The sequence below is a fragment of the Mauremys mutica genome, chromosome 1 (genome assembly GCF_020497125.1).
Source record: "Mauremys mutica isolate MM-2020 ecotype Southern chromosome 1, ASM2049712v1, whole genome shotgun sequence".
Taxonomy (NCBI): Eukaryota; Metazoa; Chordata; order Testudines; family Geoemydidae; genus Mauremys; species Mauremys mutica.
Genome location: NC_059072.1, coordinates 358,240,254 through 358,263,243, shown reverse-complemented (window position 1 = coordinate 358,263,243; position 22,990 = coordinate 358,240,254). Strand labels below are relative to the sequence as shown.

General features: G+C 48.1%; 3 protein-coding genes across 5 annotated transcripts in view; all 3 read right to left on the bottom strand.

The window, feature by feature from the left end:
• The window catches only part of LOC123374091 (olfactory receptor 52K1-like), a 236,777-nt gene that overhangs the window by 87,648 nt on the left and 126,139 nt on the right, over positions 1-22,990 (bottom strand). The window lies entirely within an intron of this gene.
• Positions 1,199-2,316, bottom strand: LOC123374108 (olfactory receptor 52E4-like). Its single transcript, XM_045023630.1, has one exon. It carries the CDS (start codon positions 2,314-2,316, stop codon positions 1,318-1,320), a length of 999 nt encoding a protein of 332 aa, XP_044879565.1. The 3' UTR covers positions 1,199-1,317.
• LOC123374113 (olfactory receptor 52E4-like) lies at positions 20,897-21,895 on the bottom strand. The gene has a single exon (XM_045023644.1). It carries the CDS (start codon positions 21,893-21,895, stop codon positions 20,897-20,899), a length of 999 nt encoding a protein of 332 aa, XP_044879579.1.

The following is a 22,990-nucleotide window of genomic DNA, read 5'->3' as shown; positions in this document are numbered from 1 at the left end:
ACCTAACACGACAGCAGGTGGTGCCACACACCCAGCTAAGTTACCTGAGTGCTTTACCTAAGCCACTCATGGACCAACAATGGAGGCACCAGCCAGTTTTCCAGCTCCTCAGACTTGCATCCCCACTGGAGCATAAACCCAGAATTAGACCATCTTGCACTGCACAGCGATCTGTACAGCGTAAACTCATTAATTAGCCTGCTCCCCCCTTGATGAGGGGAAGATCTGCACCAGCCTTTGCTAACAGAGCTAAGATTCCCAAACACTTCACTCAAAAATGCGCTGGTTAAGATAAAACATAAATCAGGTTTATTAACTACAGACGTTAAGTGATTATAAGAGATAACAAACAGATCAAAGCAGGTTACCTTGGAAATCAAACAAACTTGCAACCTAAGACTTGTACAGCCTAGATAGGATTTGAATCATCAATATCTCGCCTTAACTGATGATACAAACAAGTTTACAGATTCTTGAGGCGCAGGCTGCATCTGCTATGCAGTTGTGGGGGAATGAAGACAAGTGATGATGTCACTTCCCATCTTTTATAGTTTCTTCCAACTTGCTGGAAAGTCTGTGCATATGACCTGGAGGGATCTTCCCGCATTGGCCAAACATTCTCCATTGTCTCCATACTCCCAATGAGGAGGCTTCCTTATACAGAATCCTGAGCTAGTGGCTTCTTCCCTGGATGAGTGTTCATGACAGCAATTAACACTGTCTGGCTACTCCTTTGACATACCTGAAAGGCTGGTTTTGGGTGTTTCCAGCCTCACATCACACTTTAGTAACTCACACATAGCAGGATTTCATGGCTTCACATACAATGAGAGTGCATACAACTCCAGGGGATATCAATGTTTAGCAGATTAAGACTTTTAGAAGGATACCTCACAGGGCATACTCTGTACAAAACATATCATAATTAAATCGCCATGGTAAATATGGGTGCTTTGGGGTGCAGAGTGTCACAGGGATGATCCAGAGTTTGACAGGGGGTGGGGAGGAGAGGAGCGAGTGAGGGGAGGGGCTTTGAGGGGAAGAGGCAGAGCAGGGGCAGAACCTGGGGGAAGAGGCAGGGCAGAGAGGTGGGGCCTGAGGCTTCCAGTTACCAGCAATTAGAAAGGGGGCAACCCTGTGAGTTGTACATAGGCAGATTCCCCAATTTGTGACGCTGAAAACCACAGTAACTTCAGGAAAGGATTAAAAGTCTCTTTTACTGGCCAGTCAGTGATTCAGGGAAAAGGGCTCAGTGCCGTGTCACCAGCCAGCTCTGCATGGAGCTCAGTCTGAGATCCAGAGAACCAAAAGAAAACTTTAGGTCCATTTATGATTAAAGAGCTGGAGAAGCCTATCCTGAATCTGTTGGGTCCTCACCCCATAGATGAAGGGGTTTAAGATGGGGGGCACCAGGAGGTACACGTTGGCAATGAGAACGCGCAAATGCAGGGCCATGTTTTGCCCAAATCGTTGTGTGAGGGCTGCGAAGAGATGTGGTATGTAAAAGGCTAAGATGACACAGAGGTGGGAGCCACAGGTCCCAAAAGTCTTGAGCCGGGCGTCCTTTGTTGGGAGGCTGAAGATGGCCCTGAGGATCTCGGTATAGGACATGGTGATAAAAAACACATCCAGAGTGGTCACCAAAAATGCCACAGAGAGGCTGTAGTAACTACTGACACTGATGTCGGCGCAAGCCAGCTTCACCACAGCTATGTGCTCGCAGTACGTGTGGGGAATGATGTTGGTTCTGCAATATGGCCACCTCCTTGCCAGGAAGGGATAGGGCAGTATGAGCATGATGCCGCGCAGCACCAGAGCCAGGCCAATTTTGGCCACCATGGGGTTTGTCAGGATGGTGGAATGTCTCAGGGGATCGCAGATGGCCACGTAGCGATCAAAAGCCATGGCCACGAGGATCCCAGACTGCATTGCAGTGAAGCTGAGAATGAAGTACATCTGGGTGAGGCAGGCACTGAAATTGATCTCCCTGGAATAGAACCAGAAGATACTCAGCATTTTGGGTACGATGGATGTAGACAGGACCAGGTCGGTGATGGCCAGCATGCAGAGGAAATAGTACATGGGCACATGGAGGCTCGGCTCTGTCTTTACGACGAACAAGATGGTGAAGTTCCCCAAGATGGCTATGGCATACATGGTGCAGAAGGGGATGGAGATCCAGATATGGGCTGCCTCCAGGCCAGGAATACCCAGCAGGATGAAGGTAGAGGGGTTAGTGAAATCGCTTGAGTTGGAATCTGGCATGGAGTAGGGGAGACGGTGTCCAACGTTGAGGCAGAACAGCATCTCCTGCATGTACCATACGTTCCCCTGATTTCCTGTATGTGTCCAGGGTCTTGGGTGATGGTCGCAGGACAAACACCTGGGTGGAGAGAAAATGTTAATAGCTTTTTATGCAAAAGTTTTGTTGCCGAATTGCCAGGGTAGACATCGTACTTGATTTCATCATTTTAACTGGTGTCTAGAAGGCACCCCACAATGCCCATCTTAATCACTGTGGTCAGGACTTTCAACTCTTCCCCCTTTAAAGGCCCAGGAATTTTGAAATTCCCCTTCCTGTTTGCTCGGCGTGGAGTGTTCACATCACATCTTCCCAGGTGGCCATGGTGGCTCCATGCAGCAAATGGTCTCCTGCTTGGACCACTGTGGAACTGCTGGATCTGCTCAGTATTTGGGGAGAGGAGGCTGAGGAGTCCCAGCTGTGCTCCAGCTGTAGGAATTTCAATACCTCTGGGCAGATTTCTTGCAGCTTGCGGGAAAAGGGCTATGATTGGGACAAGCTGCAGTGCAGAGCAAAGGGGAAAGAGCTGAGGCATGAGTACCAGAAGGCAAGGGAGGGAAAAGGTGACTCTGGTGCTGCGCCCCAGACCTGCCATTTTTATAAGGAGTTGGCTGCGACCCCATTTCCACCACCAAAAGCCCCGTGGATACTTCAGTGGGCTGGAGCTGACGGAATCTGGACATAACCCAGAGGAGGAAGTCACTGATGAAGAGCTGGAGACATTGGAAGATGTGGTGCCCATGATGGGGTTGCCCAGTGCTGCGTCCAGTCAGGAGCTGTTCTCCACTCTGGAGGTGTCCAGCCAGTCTCGGCAGTCACAGTCAGGTGAGCCAGAAGCAGGGGAGGAGACCCCCGGTAAGTGGTTTTGCTCTGTGAAGTGCAGAGGTGGGTGGAGGACAGAGAAATGTACAAGGCTGGCTGTGTTTGTGTGTGCTGGGCATTTACCCGTGCAGCTAGGCCGTATGGCAGAATGGGGTGTTGATGCACACCGAGATTTCACTGGAATCCTCCAGAGAGACCTCTGGGAAACGTTCCTGCAGGTACTCTGCAATCCTCTGCTGGAGGTTCCTTGCAGAGTTTCTTTGTTCCTTCCCCCATTGAGGGAGCCTTTCTCGTGCCATTCTGCAATTACTTGGTGAAAGACCAAAGCAGCACACAGGCGAGCAGCATAGGGACCGGGGCGGAAACTGCAAGCATGTAGTAGATGCACCTTTGCTTCCTTGTTTACCCTCAGGAGAGAGATATCTGCCACAATGTCCCCCATCTGTGGAAAAGCGTGGGAAACTTTAGAGTGTTGTCCCCTGAGAAGTGCCCCGCGACCCCTTTCACACTGCTTTTCTCCCACGCACAACGTCCCCCGCCCCTGAGAACACTCACCATGCTTGTAGTGTTCATCGGCATGTGTGCTTGTCAAGGGTCAGCAGGAAAGTGATAGGAGTGTTACCAGCAGTATATTTTAATGTAGCGTTTCAATGCTGCCCGTGTACTTAACAATAATGCTTCTGTTTATTGTTACTTGTGCTTCACCAGATATGTCCTTGAAAGGAGGCAGCCCCTCCACTCCAGCCGAGTGTCTCCGCCGGATAAGAAAGTGCCCAAGACGGAGCAAGGAAGATATGTTCCGGGAGGTGCTGCAGTAATCTGATGCAGACAAGACAGAATGCAGGCAGTGGAGGGAAAGTGACAATTAGGAAAGAAAAAAAAATGAGGCATACAGTAGAGATGCAATGGGGATGCTGATAAAAGTTTGGGAGTGGCAAACCACCATGCTGCAGTCCCTCCTGCTCTCCAATCTGAGCAGATGGGTGCCCGCCCTCCCCTTCAGCACATTCACAACACTTTCCCATGTCCTTCCCAAACTCCACCCGCACATTCCTTTCCGATTTCTGGGACTTCTCACTTTACTGTTCACTCCACCTCCACAGACACCTTTTCAAATGAAAACTGGACTTACGCTCAGCTGTGTGTGTGTGCATGGTGTGGTGGGTTTTTTGGCAATAAAAGCAAAGTTATTTGACTATTAATCAGTCTTGATTTGTTTCCGCTGAAGTTATGATAGCAGATGGCAGCAGCAAAGCAGCAGGCAGTTGTATCATTTCCTTACATTGAACCCTGGGCCTGAACAATCACAACTGCTTCCCACCTACCAAAACTGGACTTCATTCTGCATTACAATCCCAAGCATAGCAACAAACATTACTCGTTCTCATTTTAAAAACAGAAAGCCTCCCTGATTCGACTTGCCCCCCATTGTGCCCCTCTAACAGCCTTGGTATCTGGCTGCTCAAAATCAGCAGCCAAGTGTTCGGTCTCAGCAGTGCACCCTGAGCAAACTTTTCACCCTTACTGTGAAGGGTTGGATCACAGAAACCCTCTTGAGAGCTGCCACCCGATGTGCCGACTACTTCTACCCCTGCTTTCCCTGCCAGCTCAGGACCCCAACACCCTGTTTTGCTGAGCCAGACACACCCGTCTGCTCCAACAAAGACCCAGGGTCTGAATTACTTGCCCCAAAGCTGCAGGTTTACCTGAGAGCAGCTCACAGAAATGTTCCTGTCTTTAACACTCAGATGCCCAACTCCCAATGGGGTCTAAACCCAAATAAATCCGTTTTACCCTTTATAAAACTTATGCAGCGTAAACTCATAAATTGTCTGCCCTCTATAACACTGATAGAGAGGGGGGTCTGGAATATGCGACAGACTGAAAAGTCTGGGACTCTTTAGTGTAGAGAAGAGACAAATAAGGGAGCACAGGATAGAGGAGAACAAAATAAAAGAAAGGAACCAATTACATTGAAATGGACAAACAGAGAACAGCTCCCAACCAGTAGTAGCGATCTACAGATACCCTTCCAAAGGGCTAATTCCCCAAAGCTGAGACAAATTATGAGTGGGAGGAAAAACGTAGACAGAAAAATGGGAATGGAACTCGAGAGTTCTTTAAGAAGAGTTTATGAGAGACCTAAAAAGCCACGAATCCACAATCAAGAAAGTGGAGAACTTTGGTTAAAAACCCAGTTCAGTAGCAAAGTGAAGGCAGCAATTAAGGGGGGAAAAGCAACATATAACAAATGGGAATAAGGGAAAATAGCTAGTAAGCAATACTAGCTGGAAGTTATGAAAATTGATGCAGGACGTTAAAGACATCAGGGAAATCCATGCTTTGCAGGGCTAAGGAGAACAAAAAGGAGTTAAGTATTTTAAGAACAAAAGAAATCCTAGGAAAGGTAAAGGCCAATCCCTAGAGGGAGAAAGGAAAGTTGCTAATGTTGCGGAAAAGGTAGATGTGTTCAAGAACTATTTTTGTTCTGCATTTGGAAAGAAGCATTATGAGGAGTGCTGTGTGCAATTCTGGTCACCGCTCTGTAGAGAAACCGGAAAGGATCCAGAGGTGAGCGACAAAGATGATCCAAGGGATGAAATGCAAACCAAAGAGGAAAGGCTGAAGGAACTGGGTATATTTAGTTTGGGAAAGAGGAGATTAAGGAGGGACATGATAGTGGACTTCAGACACTTGAAAGGTTGCCATTAAAAAATGGAGAAAAGTTGTTCTCTCTTGCCACAAAGGTTAGGACAAGAGGCAATGGGATCAAACTCCAGCAGAGCAGATTTCAATGAAATCTCAGGAAAAACTTCCTAACCGTAGGAACAGGAGGACATTGCAACAGTCACCTAGGCAAGTTGTGGAAGGTCCTTCACTGGAGGTTTTCCAAAGGAGGCTGGAGCCGTCTGTCCTGGATGGTTTAGACACAACAAACCCTGCATCTTGGCAGGGGGTTAGACTAGCTGACCCTTGCAGGTCCCATCTCACCCTGTCTACATCTACATGTACAATGTAAAATCTTAGTGTAGACCAGGTCTTAGCCAAACACAAGGTATGGTGCTCAATACAAGAGTAACTGGGTTAAAAGTAATGGCTTGTGTTATACAGGTGGTCAGACAGGATGATCTAATTGTCCCTTCTGATCTTAAACCCTATGAATCTATTGATAAAGAAAGTAGATGAGGCATTTGTATTTATTCTGGCTCATAACACATGAACAAGGGAACATTCAATTACATTGCACATCTGAACATATAACACTGAGAAAAGAAACTTGTTTATATAATCCATATTTGGCCTGTGGAACTCCTTGCCACAGACTTTATTGGCGCAGAGAGCATAGCTGAATGGGATTCACAAATGGATTGGCCATTGTAGATGGTGCTGGTGGCTAGTTAAGGCTGTCTGACACCTTCAATTAGGAGACTTCATTTTCAGTTGGTTATAAATTTGCCAAACTTTAACTGTTTGGACTGAAATTTCTCACACTGGGTGTCTGCTTCCGGGTGAATTGTTTTTTGAAAGTTTCAGCCATAAAGGTTCAGCTAACATTTCGGATGAAGTCAAGAGAAAAGACGTCTTGCCCATGTTGAAAAATTCATACCATTATTACAGTGAGGAGCCCTAGCACCTCCATGCTTTCCATCAGAAAGTCAGGCGAGAGGCCCCTAGGCGGAGGTGAGAGTCCCTGTGCATTAACTCACACACAGCTGGCTCCTGAGGTCTTTACTCAGTTCTTACTCCAAGGGGATATTTGCCTCAGTGGGGCGTGAGAACATATGGGCCACGGCCTCAGAATACCAAGTATTGTCCATCTACTACAACCTTTCATCCTGAAGGATTCTCTGTGCCACTGAAATGCAGCCACCTCGGGGCTGGAGGCCATCAGCCAGGGGCAGAGCAAAGAGAAACATTTTGGCCAGTGATATTGGAGCAAACTCATCCCCTGTGGCAAGGGCCCTGGGCTGGCTAATGGCTGTGCAGAGTGGAAAGGACCACGGACTTACTCTCTATCCCATCACACCCACATTGCACTGGGTTTGTCGAGCAGGTGAGCTCCTCAGCAAGAGCTGGGTGTGACGGAGCGATTCTGGCGGGACCCAGCTGAGAGTGCCAAATCAGGACCAATTGCTTAAACTGGGCAGTCACAGCCCTAGGCTGGGGTTTTTCCACCTCTAAGGCAAACCAAACCAGCCAGACAAAAAGGACTTTGGTCTCACCCCACTGGCTAACCACAAGTCACACAAGCAATTTCCTTAGACACTCCAGTCTCCCAGCATCACCACCAGTGCACTCGTCCTGGGGATGAATGGTTATGAAAACCAACACCCCAATAAAAGAAAAAGGTTCTCTCGATCCCAAAGGACCAAGCCCCAGACCCAGGTCAATATACACTTCAGATCTTACCCACAAATCACGCTGTTGCCAATCCTTTAGAATCTAAAATCTAAAGCTTTATTTACAAAGGGAAAAAGGTAGAGACGAGAGGTAGAATTGGTTAAATGGAATCAATTACATGCAGTAATGGCAAAGTTCTTAGTTCAGGCTTGCAGCAGTGATGGAGTAAACTGCAGGTTCAAATTAAGTCTCTGGAATACATCCCCCGCTGGGATGGGTCATTCAGTCCCTTGTGTAGAGCTTCAGTTTGTAGCAAAGTCTCTCCAGAGGTCAGAAGCAGGATTGAAGACAAGATGGAGATGATGCATCAGCCTTATATAGACTTTTCCAGGTGTAAGAATCTCTTTGTTCTCACTGTGGAAAATCACAGCAAAATGGAGTCTGCAGTCACATGGACAAGTCTCTGCATACCTTGCTGAGTCACAAGGCGTGTCTGCCTTCTCTCCATGGGTCAATTGTGTAGCTGATGGTCCTTAATGGGCCATCAAACAGGCTAGGCAGAGCTAACACCAGCTTGTCTGGGAGGCTTCCCCCAGAAGCACAGCACAAACTTGAAATACAGACAGCATAGAGCCAACATTCATAACTTCAACTAAAAATGCTACAGACATACAGACAGCATAATTATAACCAGCAACCCATAACCTGGTCTTAGACACCTTAGATGACCCCCTTTATCTAAGATTTGGTGCCACTGCAGGACCTTGGTTACAACCCATGTTCTATATGGTCCCAATTTATATCAATAATGTCACACTGGGTACCTGTGAATTCTGAGCCAGACGTGTCTTCCGTGGGAATCCCCTGCAGGCAGCTGTTTCGCACACCTCTGTCACCCCAGCATCTGCAGCAGCTGCCCACGGCGAAAGCTGACACAGCAGGGGTGCACTGTTTATAATATAGCTGTGTGCAATCCCCGGGGGGGTTCATTCAGCCTCTCGGGGGGAAGCGGCATCTGAATGGAAACTGTCTGGAGATCGGAGACACTCTAGCCAATGTCTCGCTTTCAATGTCTGTACTTCTGTGCTATTTATCCAGCTTTAGGAGTAAACAGTAATTAAGGGACCTTCCCAAAGGAGGTGAAAACTCTTGGGCTCTCCTCTGAGTCAGAAAGGAATTGGCTGCTCTGTGTATATTTTAAAAGTGTTTTTGATTAGTAAGAAAACCAGGGATAATGGCCAGCTCTCCATAGGGTCTAATACTCTGTAAATACCCAGTATTAATGGGTAGCTAGTAGTCAGAGAGATCTGGAGATGGATGGCTGAAGGGAGATACGAACACTTTCTGCAGGCAAATGGGGCTATCGCTAAGGGATCAGAGATCAGTAATTCTCATCAGTAACTATCATCATACTGTGCAGCACCTTAAGTCGAAGGCTCTTCAAAACATCTAGGAAAGGAAATTTGCTATGAACATATAGCCATTATACTGATAGGTAAACTGAGGCAAAGGGAGACGTGACTTGGTGAAGGTCACACAGAGAATGACAGACAGAACCCAGGAGTCCTGGCTTCCTTGCTGTAACCACGGTCTCTCTGTTAGTAACTGAGCACATGACAAGAAGAAAATGGACTTGCAGTCTATCAGGGATTGTTCGTTAGGTGGGTGTGATGGACTTGCCCAGGATGCAACCTGGAAAGCTGAGCCCTCTGGCAAACCAACATGGGCTCCCCCTCACACTGTGAGGCTTTGACAAGCTGCAATCCTCTCCAGGTTTTGCACGTCCAAATGTCATCAATGAGGAGACATTCCTGTACTCCCACTATTCCTCCTCTGGGCCCCCCTCTAGGACACATACCCCTGTGGTCTCTAGAGTGGGAGCTCTCCTCTGGTCAGCCGGGAAGGGCTCACAGCTAACAGCCTGGACAGTTGTCTCAATGGCAGGCTCCACACCTCCCTCCCTTCATGAGGTGGTATTACCTCCTGCTGCAATGTTAAAGGAACCCACACCCACCTCCTGAGTCGTTTCTATGATTCTATCACACTTCTCTGGGCTCCCCACTGGAACACATCTCCATATGCGCCCTGGCATTGGGTTTGTCCCTTGCTTAGCAGCAACATGGACATTTTTCTCCCTGAGGCGATGCTGCCTTCAGCTGAAGGGCAGGAGTTGGTCTCAACCACCTGCACCCCTGGAAGCATGAAGCTTCCCCCTCCTGCAGGGGAATCAAGGAGACTCTCTCATTCCTTCAGCAGTTCCTGGGACTTTCCCCTTTCCCTCTGAGGTCCCAGCAGAACGCTCCTTCTTGCTGCAGACGGACACTTTAACAGCCTGAGCAATATGGAAGAAATCATTGCCAATTAGCATATCAATAGGGTTATCGTCTACCACCCCCACTGATCATACAGCTTCCAAACCCTCCTTTTCTATGTGCACTTTAGCCAAAGGCAAAAGGGTTTTGTAACCACCAAATAATAAAACCTCTGCCATCTGTCCTGTCAGTATGTCACCTTGTTGCACTACACTCCTCCTAACCACTGAAATTTCTGCCCCTGTATCTTCCCCACGCAAGGTGTTCCCTGCCATTAATGCTGACAGTGCTTCATCCCTAGTTGTGCAGAGGCTAATTTAACAAACCTAGTACGATAACTGACAGCTGCCTGAGGTGCTTGTGCGCTCAGAATCTCAGCATTCACATGGGCTATCTGCTGCCTGCTTCCTCTGAGCAAAGGGAATTTATTCCTCAGGTGATCAGTGAATTACAATGGTAGCACCTTCTGGACTCTTTTGTTTTTGCAGCAGATTAGGGTTGGGGATTAGAGGAATGGGGTAAAATGTGACCATGCTTCCCACCCCGTGTAAACCCCTCTGTCTGCAGTTTATTTACAATAGAGGTGTGTGTCTGCTCAAAATCATCAGCTAGAGAAGCCATCTATCCACAGTTTTCAACTTTTTGTTCCATAGACACTATTTCACATCATCTTTATATATATTTCAGAAGTGCTCCTGAGAAACAAGGTGAAATAGTCCTTCAAAGCATGTAACGCCTTTACCCCTTACCCATTTTCCCATCAAATCTTTCATTTTGTTTACATATTCCACGTTACACACCAGTACCCCTCTTAAGATTCCTAATTTTCACTCTATATGTTTTAGGGCTAATCTAAAATTGTTTCAAAACCATTTCTTTGAATTTACAATAATCTAAAGCACCATCAATTGGCATTTTATTGACTATATCCAGTGCTTTACCAGTTAAATCAGCAACTATAGTGGGCATCTTCTGGTCATGAGGAATCTTATGAATCACACACAGTCTCTCAAAGGTAGTCAAGTATTCAGCAATATCCCCTTCCTTGTTGTATGCAGGACACGGCTGTTCCCATTTGAGGATTTTTGGAGAGGTGGGAATCAGTGGAGTGAGAAGGTTCTGGTTCTGCTTTTCCAGGAAGTCCAAGTGGTGATTCTGCGCTCTCTCCTTCACCCAGTTTCTTGTTGTTTTGGTTCCATAGCCCTTGTGTGTTCATCCTCTTCTCTGGCAGCCTCTGCCGGGCTTAGCTGCAAAATTCTCCTATGTTCTTTTTCTACTGCCTGCAATCTGAATAGCTCCGATTTCACAATCATTTTGCTGTTTTCACTCATTTTGGTGCTTTCCTGTCTGTATGTCCTTTTCCCAAAATAAGCAAACAGAAAATAAGACACAGATAACCTCTTTGACTGGTCTCCAGCCACCACACTTAAAATCTCACTTAAAAGCTCTACACCAGTGTAAGAAGTGGAAATCTCATTCAGAACAACAAAATAGTGCATTTCATCCTACTCGCTGTGCCAGAATTTCCCACCGTGAAACCTGAACTGGAGTACCACTGAGCCCTTTCGCAGACTAATCTGAATCCCCTCTCACACTGTGATTATGTGAAAAGTTGCAGACCCCTCCAGGTCCTGCACTCACACAAACATTCACAGGCAGGGACACACCCGGCTGAGTGACATGAATGCTTTCGCCAGCCACTCATGAGCCAACAATAGAGAGGCTCCAGCCAGTTCCCCGCCAGCTCTCCAGTCTAGGACCCCAGAGCTGTACCATCCTGCCCTGGTCAGAAGACTGACCAGAGTAAGGGTATTACCCAGTCCGTCCCTCTCTCATTGTGGAGAGCACAATGCACAAGGATAGATTTTAAGTGATTATAAGTAATAAATGTACAGATCAAAGTAGATTACCTAAGAAATAAAGCAAAATCGTAATCTGAGTTCTATGAAGTAGACAGGGTGTGAATCAAGCAATATCTCATAGATGGTACAAACAGTTCACCAATCTTCCATTCAGGAGGTGGGATTTCTCCTTTCCAGCCTGGGACCAGCTCCCCAGTCAAAATCTTTTCCCTCTAGCCGTGTTTTGAGGTGTTGAGTTGTGGGGGGAGTGAGCCCAAGTGATGATGTCACTTCCCCCTTTTATAACTTCTGCCAGGTGCAGGGAATTTCATTGTCACAAACAAAGCCCCCAGCACAGTTAGTGGGAAAGTACAGGCACAAGATGGAGTCCGGTGTCACACGAGCTGGTCACATGCCCTGGAGTGCTTTATTGAGTCATAGCAGGGGCCATTACCCGTATTCTGGCTACAATGCCTAGAAGAAAGTCCATCAGGTGGGGATAAGCTTCTCCCATGGCCCATTGTGCTCACTGATGGGCCATCAACTTGAATAGTCCATTCACAGTGTGCTGGCTCGCCTGGATGTAAACTACCTTGTGGAAGTTACTACAGGAACAAACGCGTGAATTGGATTAAAGTGAGGGAGAGTTGTGCAACGTCAACCTCACTCTCTCTTCCCAGTTCCTATCTGTATCCAGTGGCAGGACAAGAGTCGAGACTGCTGGAGATAGGGCAGGGCGCAGTGGATGACCAGGACGCCTATGTGTCTTGTCGTGCTCTTGAGCATTCCACAATTCTTGCTGTCACCGCCTTCCTGACCATTGAACCAGGTTTCCTCAGTCAGCCAGATCCAGCCTTCGCATGCAATGGGTAAACAGGCCCTAACTCACCGAGGGTCTTAGACTCATCGGCTACCCTCACCTCACCAATTCACGCGCAAGTCTCGACATCATATCATATCATATCACATCATATCAAGTCCTGTGGCGATGGGCGAGCGACGAAGCAGCAGGTGTGGATACACTGGGAGCTGTAGCCGCGGACCTGCACACAGGCGGCTCAGGTATAATGGTCGTTCCTCACTGACCGAAGCAGCGGTGGAGCTCGGCATCTTCTTGAGCGACTGAGCAGCCCTATTCAGGATTGCACTGCTCACCTCCGTAGAACGAGGAGGGGGCTAGAAAAGGTGCTCTAAACATTGCCTGATTCACCTTACCCTGGCCAGCATACCGCGGCTGGCGGGGATCCCATAAAAGCGGTCGAACAAAAACAAAACTTAGAGTGACACCGATCACCATTGGCACATGGAATGTGCGCACGCTACTGGATAACATCACGGCAGACAGACCAGAGAGAAGAACAGCACTTGTCACCAGAGAGCTCGCACGCTACAACATTGACATTGCAGCCCTTAGCGAAACTCGCCTTGCTAATGAAGGACAGCTGTCCGAGTCAGGCGGAGGCTATACGTTCTTCTGGAGTGGCCGCAGCGGTGATGAGCGTCGCGAATCTGGAGTTGGCTTCGCCATCAAGAATCATCTTGTTCGGAAACTTGCCAGTCCCCCCAAGGGTGTGAATGACCAACTCATGACAATGCAGCTTCCACTTCAAAAAGGAAAACAAGCTACTTTGATCAGTGCATACGCTCCCACAATGACCAACCCAGAGGATGTGAAGGATAAATTTTACGAAGAACTAGATGCTCTGCTATCATCAGTTCACCGCACAGACAAGCTGATCCTCCTTGGCGATTTTAATGCAAGAGTCGGATGCGATGCCGCAGCCTGGGAAGGAGTCATCGGGAAAAATGGAGTGGGAAAGTGTAACAGCAATGGTCTGTTACTTCTGGAAACTTGTGCAGCACATGACCTTCTGATCACCAATACGGTCTTCCGCCTCCCTACCCGTAACAGGACTTCGTGGATGCATCCCCGTTCCAAGCACTGGCATCTGATTGACTATGTCATCATCAGGAGAAGGGACAGACAAGATGTCAGGGTTACAAAAGCTATGTGCGGCGCTGACTGCTGGACAGATCACAGGCTCATAGTATCTAAAATGAAGCTCCATATCATGCCGAAGAGACGACCACAAGGCTGTAAGGCTCTCAAAAGGGTCGACGTGTCGAAGCTGAAGAACAGCCGCATCGCTGAAAATCTAGCGGAAGACCTAGAGAACGAGCTTGCTGATCTTCGTATTGAGAATGACGCTGAGAGAGACTGGGAGCGATTCCTCAACACTGTCCATACAGCTGCATCCAAGGTATTGGGGCCCTCCACACGCAGGCGGCAAGACTGGTTTGATGAAAATGATGCAGAAATCCAGGCCTTACTTGCTGAGAAGCACCGCCTGCATCGCGCATATCAGAACAATCCATCCTCAGCGGCAAAGAAGACTAGCTTTATCAACGCTCGCAGAACAGTACAGAACCGACTGCGCAAAATGCGGGACTTGTGGCTGAGCGCCAAAGCAGATGAAATACAGGCGTACGTGGACTTTCTCTTTGCCGATGATTGTGCTCTGAATGCTAGTACAGAGCCAGAAATGCAAGCCAGTATGGGCAAGTTTTCATCTGCATGCAACAGCTTCGGCCTCACCATTAACATCAAGAAGACTGAGGTCATGCACCAGCCAGCTCCCCACACTCTGTATTCAGAACCGTCCATCACTGTAAATGGACAGAGACTTCAGGCAGTGGACCACTTCACGTACCTGGGCAGTACCCTTTCTCGAGCAGTGTCAATCGATGAAGAAGTAAAGTGCAGAATTGCTAAAGCCAGCTCTGCATTTGGCTGATTGCGCTCCAACGTCTGGGAACGTCGAGGGATCAGCCTACCAACGAGGCTGAAGGTCTACCGAGCAGTGGTGCTTCCAACTCTGCTGTACGCCTGCGAGACGTGGACTGTCTATCGGAGTCATGCACAAAGGCTCAATCATTTCCACACTTCCTGTCTGCGAAAGCTTCTAAAAATCAGATGGCAGGACAAAGTGCCCGATACTGAAGTCCTTATCAGAGCCAGTCTGCCGTCAGTTCACACACTGCTGATGAGAGCCCAGACCAGATGGGCTGGACATGTCGTGAGAATGTCAGATGAGCGCATTCCTAAACAGCTCTTCTACGGAGAACTCGCCCAGGGAAAGCGCTCCCATGGAGGACAAAAGAAGCAGTTCAAGGACACGCTGAAGACCTCTCTGAAGTCCTTTGAGATTAACACCACCACATGGGAAACCCTCGCACTGAACCGTCCAGCATGGCGCAGCCTCATTCACACAGGCAGTAATACCTCTGAGGCGAGGCGTACTGCTGAGGCTGAAAGAAAGCGTGAGCTGCGCAAGTCCAGAGCTGCCCGCACATCATCGACAGTGCCATCACATGTCTGCCCAACGTGTGACAGGACGTTCCATGCCCGAATCGGACTGATCAGTCATCTTCGGACGCAGAGTCCGGTCATCGAAAGAATGAGTTGTTGAGGTCTTCATCGACAACGATGGACGAACATCATCACAGGAACAAACACATTTGAAATACAGGTACAGAGTCAATATTCAAAACTACAGATAGAAAAATGAGACATGTATACAAATAGGATGATCATATTCAGCAAACTGCTGCTTTTCCATTTTCACCTCACATGGCAACTATGTAAAAGCGGTGAATATGGGGTGCCAGGTGTTGTTTTGGGGTACAGCTTGTCACAGCAAAATATCTATCAAACCAGAGCTCTCTGAGATCTAATTTTGTATTTTTATCGAGGACATACATTGTGTCCTGAAAAAGACTATGTTCCTGTCTGTACCACAGGAGAAAAAGAAGCCAAGCTACAGAGCAAAAGCAACTGAAAGAGTGTTTTCCCCACTACTCATCACATATGCAATATGTGACCCCCTGAAAATGTCCCTCTCACTTTCCTTCTTTAGTGAGTGGCACCTGTACTTCTTGTTTGTCAGATCTCAGCCTCACACACATCACTGGATCAACAGACCTTTCACCACAGTATCTGGGGAGCCGTTCATCCCATCAGATATCATCATCATCTTCATGGCAAATCCCAAAGGAATGCAGACCGAGCGCCTCCCGGATTGATCTTTGGGAAGGTCTTTCACTCTAGCAATGTGTCCTCAGCAAGAAAGCTGCCAAAAACTGACATAGCGCTGATGGGGGTGGTTGTGGGTTCAATATATCCTCACTCCTGATCTTGCGCTGCTGATCTCAATACGGAGAAGCTGCTGGGGACCATGAGCATTGAAAACATCAGCCCAGAGTTCCTCAGCCTTTCTCAGTCTCCCACAGTTTGCTTCCCTCTGCTGGAGCTGGGGGACCCATTGTTCTATAGAGCTGCAGCTTTGTAGCCTCCTTCAGCCATGTCATCCCCCCAAAGAGCTACATATGAGCGGAGCACCCACATCTTTCAAGCAGCCTCTAGCCCTGTCTATGTAGCTACCATCTGCCCAGCAATGCCTCTAGACAGGTTAATACTGAGCTGGTTGCTTTGCAGTTGCAGGCTGCTTGATGGTAATGGAAAGAGACTAATGCGCCCGGCTTCTTGCCCAGCCATATCAGCGCTCAGCGGCAGCGGTTCACAGTGCTACACCTGCACTTGCCACTGAAGTGGACGGAATTACAGACCCTTGAGTGTTGTAACTGGCAGCCAGGGTGGGATGCACATTAGAAGAGGCAGAGAGAGGGAGGCATGTGTGTGTGTGGGAAGTTAGAAAGGAAAGGAGAGAAAAGGAACCAAAATGGATGGAGAGAGTGAGAGAGAGAGAGATGGGACGATATCCAGTAGAACAGGGACTCCCTGCCTCTTCCATTCTGGGAAGCACTTTCCAAGGGAGAGACAAATCCTCTCCCTGACCCCAAATCCTCTCCCTGACCCCAAACCAGCACTGCCTGGTTCAAGAAACGTTTCCTTCAGGGATTCTGGCTGGATCAGTCTGGGAATTGGAGCACTGTGGGAAACACTGAGGGCAGAGGAGAGTGGGCCACATTAGGGTGAAGAGAACATCTTGTGGACACCTCCCTGCAGGTTTGGGATCACCCAGCTCCACTCCCGGTCCACTCCCAGTCCTCTAGCGTCAGTGCACCTACTCCAGGTTTGCTGTCACAGCCCCACTCAAGTTCCTGCACCCGGACACCTGCCAGGCAGCTGTGTTTTGGTCCCACACACTGAACCCAGGTGTTTTTGAGTTGGAGCAGGGTTCAGGCCCTACTCTAAGTCTGGTTTTATAGGCCCACTCTTGGGGTGCAGCTTCTATTCTAGCACCTCCCTCTGGGAGAAGGGCCCTGCACGCCAAGTGCCAAAGACATAAGGGTACAGATGGTTCATACAATCAAACATGAGTTAATAGGTGTGACAGACGGTCAGAAAGGGTTATGCAACTAGAAGGCTAATTGACCCAAATTCAACCTTTAAAGACATATTAGAGAAGTTTATAAATGGTAATTAGGGCTATTCCTCATAAATAGCAATATAAACGGGAATTGGAATAGAGCTTTGAAATGCAAACCTGTATTGTTAGAGAATTAGAGGTAATACTAATTTTATGTGTTTACTTCTATCTTGTTAGATGTTAACCATGTAAACAGATGATTCCTGTCAGTTGGTATGTCGGTTGACTCAAAGATCAAAAGAAAATATTAATATTTAAATTAAACTTGGGTGCAATAACTTCATTGTCTGTACTCTCTCTGACCTAACTAGTAAATAACCTATGAACCGCTTTATGGATAATTATCTTATGCTGATGAATGGAAGAGGTACTTGTGTATACATAGGAACTAGGTAATTCTACTTCAAAGCAACTATTCTTCATTATCATAGCCTGCCAGTGGTCTATAAAAGAGTACTTGGGCCCTGATCCTATCATCTCAAATCTGCTTAAGCTTCCTCAGGGGAAGCTCAAGTCACAAGACTGAGGTCTCCAGTTCCATTCTGGATCACCTTGATGTAGTAAGAGGAGGCCCTAAGACATAAACCTTGGTATCAGAGGCCCGGTATGAGGCCTGAGGCCTGAACTAAAGTAATGGTCAAGACTTTGCTAACATAAAGCAAAGTTAAGCTGTGAGCCAGAGTCAGGCCCTGCTCACAGAAGCTGGCAAGGAAAGGGCTGATGCTGCAAGAAGATATGTACCTAAAAGGTACTGAACATTCACATACTTGCACATTCCACACAGATAACAAAGAAGAGGCTGGCCCATCCCAATGACAGGGGCAAAAGGGTACTATGATGGATAGAGTTGTTTTGATCGAACCAACATGTACAAGGTGAGAGGCGGCACCTTAATACGTAGAGGGGTTGTACCGTGCTACGTGGAGGGGTTGTAACTCATACGTCAGGTGTGATGTGTAACTTGTTTGTATCTGTGTATAAGAATGCATCCCTGGGGCGGTGTCTTTGACCGGCCTAGGGGGCAGTGGAAAGTCCCGCCACTGACTGAGCCGGATCCATTGCCAAGAGGCACATAGTAGTAGTATGCCCAGTAGACTAAGTACTCTACGGGGAACTGCAATCTGTGTCCGAGATTGCAATAAAACTGATCGATGTGATTTCGTACCTTTCTAGACTCTGTGGTTATTGGGGGTTCTCATCGGGTCTGCTGTGTCAGCTATCTGCAGAGCTGAGGCAGTACACAGAGGGAAAACACGCACACAGCCGAGTGATATCAACAAGGAGAAAGCAGAGCACCACACTGGTAGCACTCTGACAACAAACTTCTGACAACACCTGATATTGGACATTGGACTGCAACCTAAGGATTAATTCTGAAAGAACTCTTTGCAACTCTAAGCTCACCATCTCTACCATGAAACTGACTTAAGAACTCTATACATATCTAGTGTACGGTATAAAGATGTCGGTTTACTTCAGGGTGGAGTGAGGCGTTGGGTCATTAATCGGGGCCACCTTCTGCCTGCAGACAGGCTCCTTATCAGGCTGCAGCAGCTCCTGTCCCAGCCTTGGAGCAGAGGGAGCCCAGCTTGGGAGGCTGAGTAGGAGGTGGAGATTTTGACGGGATGTAACCCCAGGGTGCAGCCTGGAAGCTATTGGAACCGCTGTGCCCCCAATCCATTCAGCTGGGTTGGCATCTCCCCCTGCTCTCCTGGTGACCCACAGCCAGCCCCTCCAGGCCCTGTTATCACCTAACACAACAGCAGGTGGTGCCACACACCCAGCTAAGTTACCTGAGTGCTTTACCTAAGCCACTCATGGACCAACAATGGAGGCACCAGCCAGTTTTCCAGCTCCTCAGACTTGCATCCCCACTGGAGCATAAACCCAGAATTAGATCATCTTGCACTGCACAGCGATCTGTACAGCGTAAACTCATTAATTAGCCTGCTCCCCCCTTGATGAGGGGAAGATCTGCACCAGCCTTTGCTAACAGAGCTAAGATTCCCAAAGACTTCACTCAAAAACGCGCTGGTTAAGATAAAACATAAATCAGGTTTATTAACTACAGATGGACAGACGTTAAGTGATTATAAGAGATAACAAACAGATCAAAGCAGGTTACCTTGGAAATCAAACAAACTTGCAACCTAAGACTTGTACAGCCTAGATAGGATTTGAATCATCAATATCTCGCCTTAACTGATGATATAAACAAGTTTACAGATTCTTGAGGCGCAGGCTGCATCTGCTATGCAGTTGTGGGGGAATGAAGACAAGTGATGATGTCACTTCCCATCTTTTATAGTTTCTTCCAGCTTGCTGGAAAGTCTGTGCATGTGACCTGGAGGGGTCTTCCCGCATTGGCCAAACATTCTCCATTGTCTCCATACTCCCAATGAGGAGGCTTCCTTACACAGAATCCTGAGCCAGTGGCTTCGTCCCTGGATGAGTGTTCATGACAGCAATTAACACTGTCTGGCTACTCCTCTGACATACCTGAAAGGCTGGTTTTGGGTGTTTCCAGCCTCACATCACCCTTTAGTAACTCACACATAGCAGGATTTCATAGCTTCACATACAATGACAGCGCATACAACCCCAGGGGATATCAATGTTTAGCAGATTAAGACTTTTAGAATGATACCTCACAGGGCATACTCTGTACAAGACATACCATAATTACATCGCCATGGTAAATATGGGTGCTTTGGGGTGCAGAGTGTCAGGGATGATCCAGAGATTGACAGGGGGTGGGGAGGAGAGGAGCGAGTGAGGGGAGGGGCTTTGAGGGGAAGAGGCAGAGCTGTGGCAGAACCTGGGGGAAGAGGCAGAGCAGAGAGGTGGGGCCTGAGGCTTCCAGTTACCAGCAATTAGAAAGGGGGCAACCCTATGACTTGTAAATAGGCAGATTCCCCAATTTGTGACGCTGACACAGCACAGTAACTTCAGGAAAGGGTTTAAAGTCTCTTTTACTGGCCAGTCAGTGATTCAGGGAAAAGGGCTCAGTGCCGTGTCACCAGCCAGCTCTGCATGGAGCTCAGTCTGTGTCATAAACAGTTAGTTAAGGGTTAAGGGTTTTTTTCTACCTGTAAAGGGTTAACAAGCAGTACCTGTGGACACCTGACCAGAGGACCAATGAGGGACAAGATATTTTCAAATCCCTGTGGAGGGAAGTTTTTTTTTTCTGTTCTTTGTTTTTAGAGAGTCTCTTTTGGGAGTTAAGAGAGTCCAGACATCTTAATCAAGTCCTCCCAGGTTTCTGCAATAAATTCTTCTATTCAAGCTAGTGAGTATTAGCAAGGAACTAGTATTCTTACACTTTTATTTCTGTATTTGCAATTCTGTGTTTTGCTATAGAATTTCTTTAATTCTGTACTGTTATTGCTTTTACTGAGAAAGAAAGGAGGGGGGATTCTCTCCAGAGATTGATAAGTTTAGACCCTGTATTTTTGCATCTTGGTAATACAGAGATAGTGTACTTTTTTCTTTCTTTAATAAATTCTTTTCTTTGGACTTAGTTAATTCCTTCTCTTGTGGAGATTCAAGGGAAGGGGAGGGGGGAAGAGTGAGTTCCTCCTGAGGTTGATTCACAGGGTTGAATCGGTGTGAATCTCTCCAGAGTGGCTAGGAGAGAGGGAGGGGGGAAGTGGGCTGCTTCCCTGTGTGTAGAGATTCAGGGAGATTGAATCTGTGTTCCCCAGGGGAAGTTTGGGGAAGGTCTGTGTCCCAATACACGTACATTATTGGGTGGTGGCAGCTTTTACCAGATCTAAACTAGGATTTAAGTTTAGAAGGATCCATGCAGGTCCCCATATTGGAACCCAACAGCTCCAAGTGGGGGTGAGACCTATGACAGTCTGAGATCCAGAGCACCACGAGAAAACTTTAGGTCCATTTATGAGCAAAGAACTGGAGCAGCCTATCCTGAATCTGTTGGGTCCTCACTCCATAGATGATGGGGTTTAAGATGGGGGGCACCAGGAGGTACACATTGGCAATGAGAACGCGCAAATGCAGGGCCATGTTTTGCCCAAACCGTTGTATGAGGGCAGAGAAGAGATGTGGTATGTAAGAGGCTAAGATGACACAGAGGTGGGAGCCGCAGGTCCCAAAAGTCTTGAGCCGGGCGTCCTTTGTTGGGAGGCTGAAGATGGCCCTGAGGATCTGGGTATAGGACATGGTGATAAAAAACACATCCAGACTGATCACCAAGAATGCCACAGACAGGCTGTAGTAACTACTGAGGCTGATGTCGGCGCAGGCCAGCTTCACCACAGCTATGTGCTCACAGTATGTATGGGGAATGATGTTGGTTCTGCAATATGGCCACCTCCTTGCCAGGAAGGGATAGGGCAATATGAGCATGATGCCGCGCAGCACCATGGCCAGGCCAATTTTGGCCACCATGGGGTTTGTCAGGATGGTGGAATGTCTCAGGGGATTGCAGATGGCCACGTAGCGATCAAAAGCCATGGCCACGAGGATCCCAGACTGCATTGCAGTGAAGCTGAGAATGAAGTACATCTGGGTGAGGCATGTAGTGAAATTGATCTCCCTGGAATAGAACCAGAAGATGCTCAGCATTTTGGGCACGATGGACGTAGACAGGACCAGGTCGGTGACGGCCAGCATGCAGAGGAAATAGTACATGGGCACATGGAGGCTCGGCTCTGTCTTTACGACGAACAGGATGGTGAAGTTCCCCAAGATGGCTATGGCGTACATGGTGCAGAAGGGGATGGATATCCAGATATGGGCTGCCTCCAGGCCAGGAATACCCAGCAGGATGAAGGTGGAGGGGTTGGTGAAATCACTTGAGTTGGAATCTGACATGGAGTAGGGGAGAAGGTGTCCAACGTTGAGGCAGAACAGCGTCTCCTGCATGTACCATACCTTCCCCTGATTTCCTGTATGTGCCCAGGGTCTTGGGTGATGGTCGCAGGACAAACACCTGGATGGAGAGAAAATGTTAATAGCTTTTTATGCAAAAGTTTTGTTGCCGAAGTGCCAGTGTAGACATCGTACTTGATTTCATCACTTTAACTGGTGTCTGGAAGGCACCCCACAATGCCCATCCTAATCACTGTGGTCAGGACTTTCAACTCTTCCCCCTTTAAAGGCCCAGGAATTTTGATATTCCCCTTCCTGTTTGCTCGGCATGGAGTGTTCACATCATATCTTCCCAGGTGGCCATGGCGGCTCCAAGCAGCAAATGGTCTCCTGCTTGGACCACTGTGGAACTGCTGGATCTGCTCAGTATTTGGGGAGAGGAGGCTGAGGAGTCCTAGCTGTGCTCCAGCTGTAGGAATTTCAATACCTCTGGGCAGATTTCTTGCAGCTTGCGGGAAAAGGGCTATGATTGGGACAAGTTGCAGTGCAGAGCAAAGGGGAAAGAGCTGAGGACTGCGTACCAGAAGGCAAGGGAGGCAAAAGGTGACTCTGGTGCTGCGCCCCAGACCTGCCATTTTTCTAAGGAGTTGGCTGCGACCCCACTTCTACCACCAAGAGCCCCGTGAATACTTCGGTGGGGCTGGAGCCGACAGAAACTGGACCTAAACCAGAGGAGGAAGTCATTGATGAAGAGGTGGGGACATTAGAAGATGTGGTGCCCATGATGGGGTTGCCCAGTGCTGCGTCCAGTCAGAAGCTGTTCTCCACTCTGGAGGTGTCCAGCCAGTCTCGGCAGTCACAGTCAGGTGAGCCAGAAGCAGGAGAGGAGACCCCCTGTAAGGTTTTGCTTTGTCAAGTGCAGAGGTGGGTGGAGGACAGAGAAATGTACAAGGCTGGCTGTGATTGTGTGTGCTGGGCATTTCCCCGTGCAGGTAGGTAGTACGGCAGAACGGGGTGTTGATGCACAGCGAGATTTCACTGGAATCCTCCAGAGAGACCTCTGGGAAGCCTTCCTGCAGGTACTCTGCAATCCTCTGCGGGAGGTTCCTTGCAGAGTTTCTTTGTTCCTTCCCCCATTGAGGGAGCCTT

What these genes read in the sequence shown, in the direction of transcription:
- LOC123374108 (XM_045023630.1), bottom strand. Translation starts at nt 2,316, where the DNA reads ATGCAGGAGATGCTGTTCTGCCTCAACGTTGGACACCGTCTCCCCTAC.
- LOC123374113 (XM_045023644.1), bottom strand. Translation starts at nt 21,895, where the DNA reads ATGCAGGAGACGCTGTTCTGCCTCAACGTTGGACACCTTCTCCCCTAC.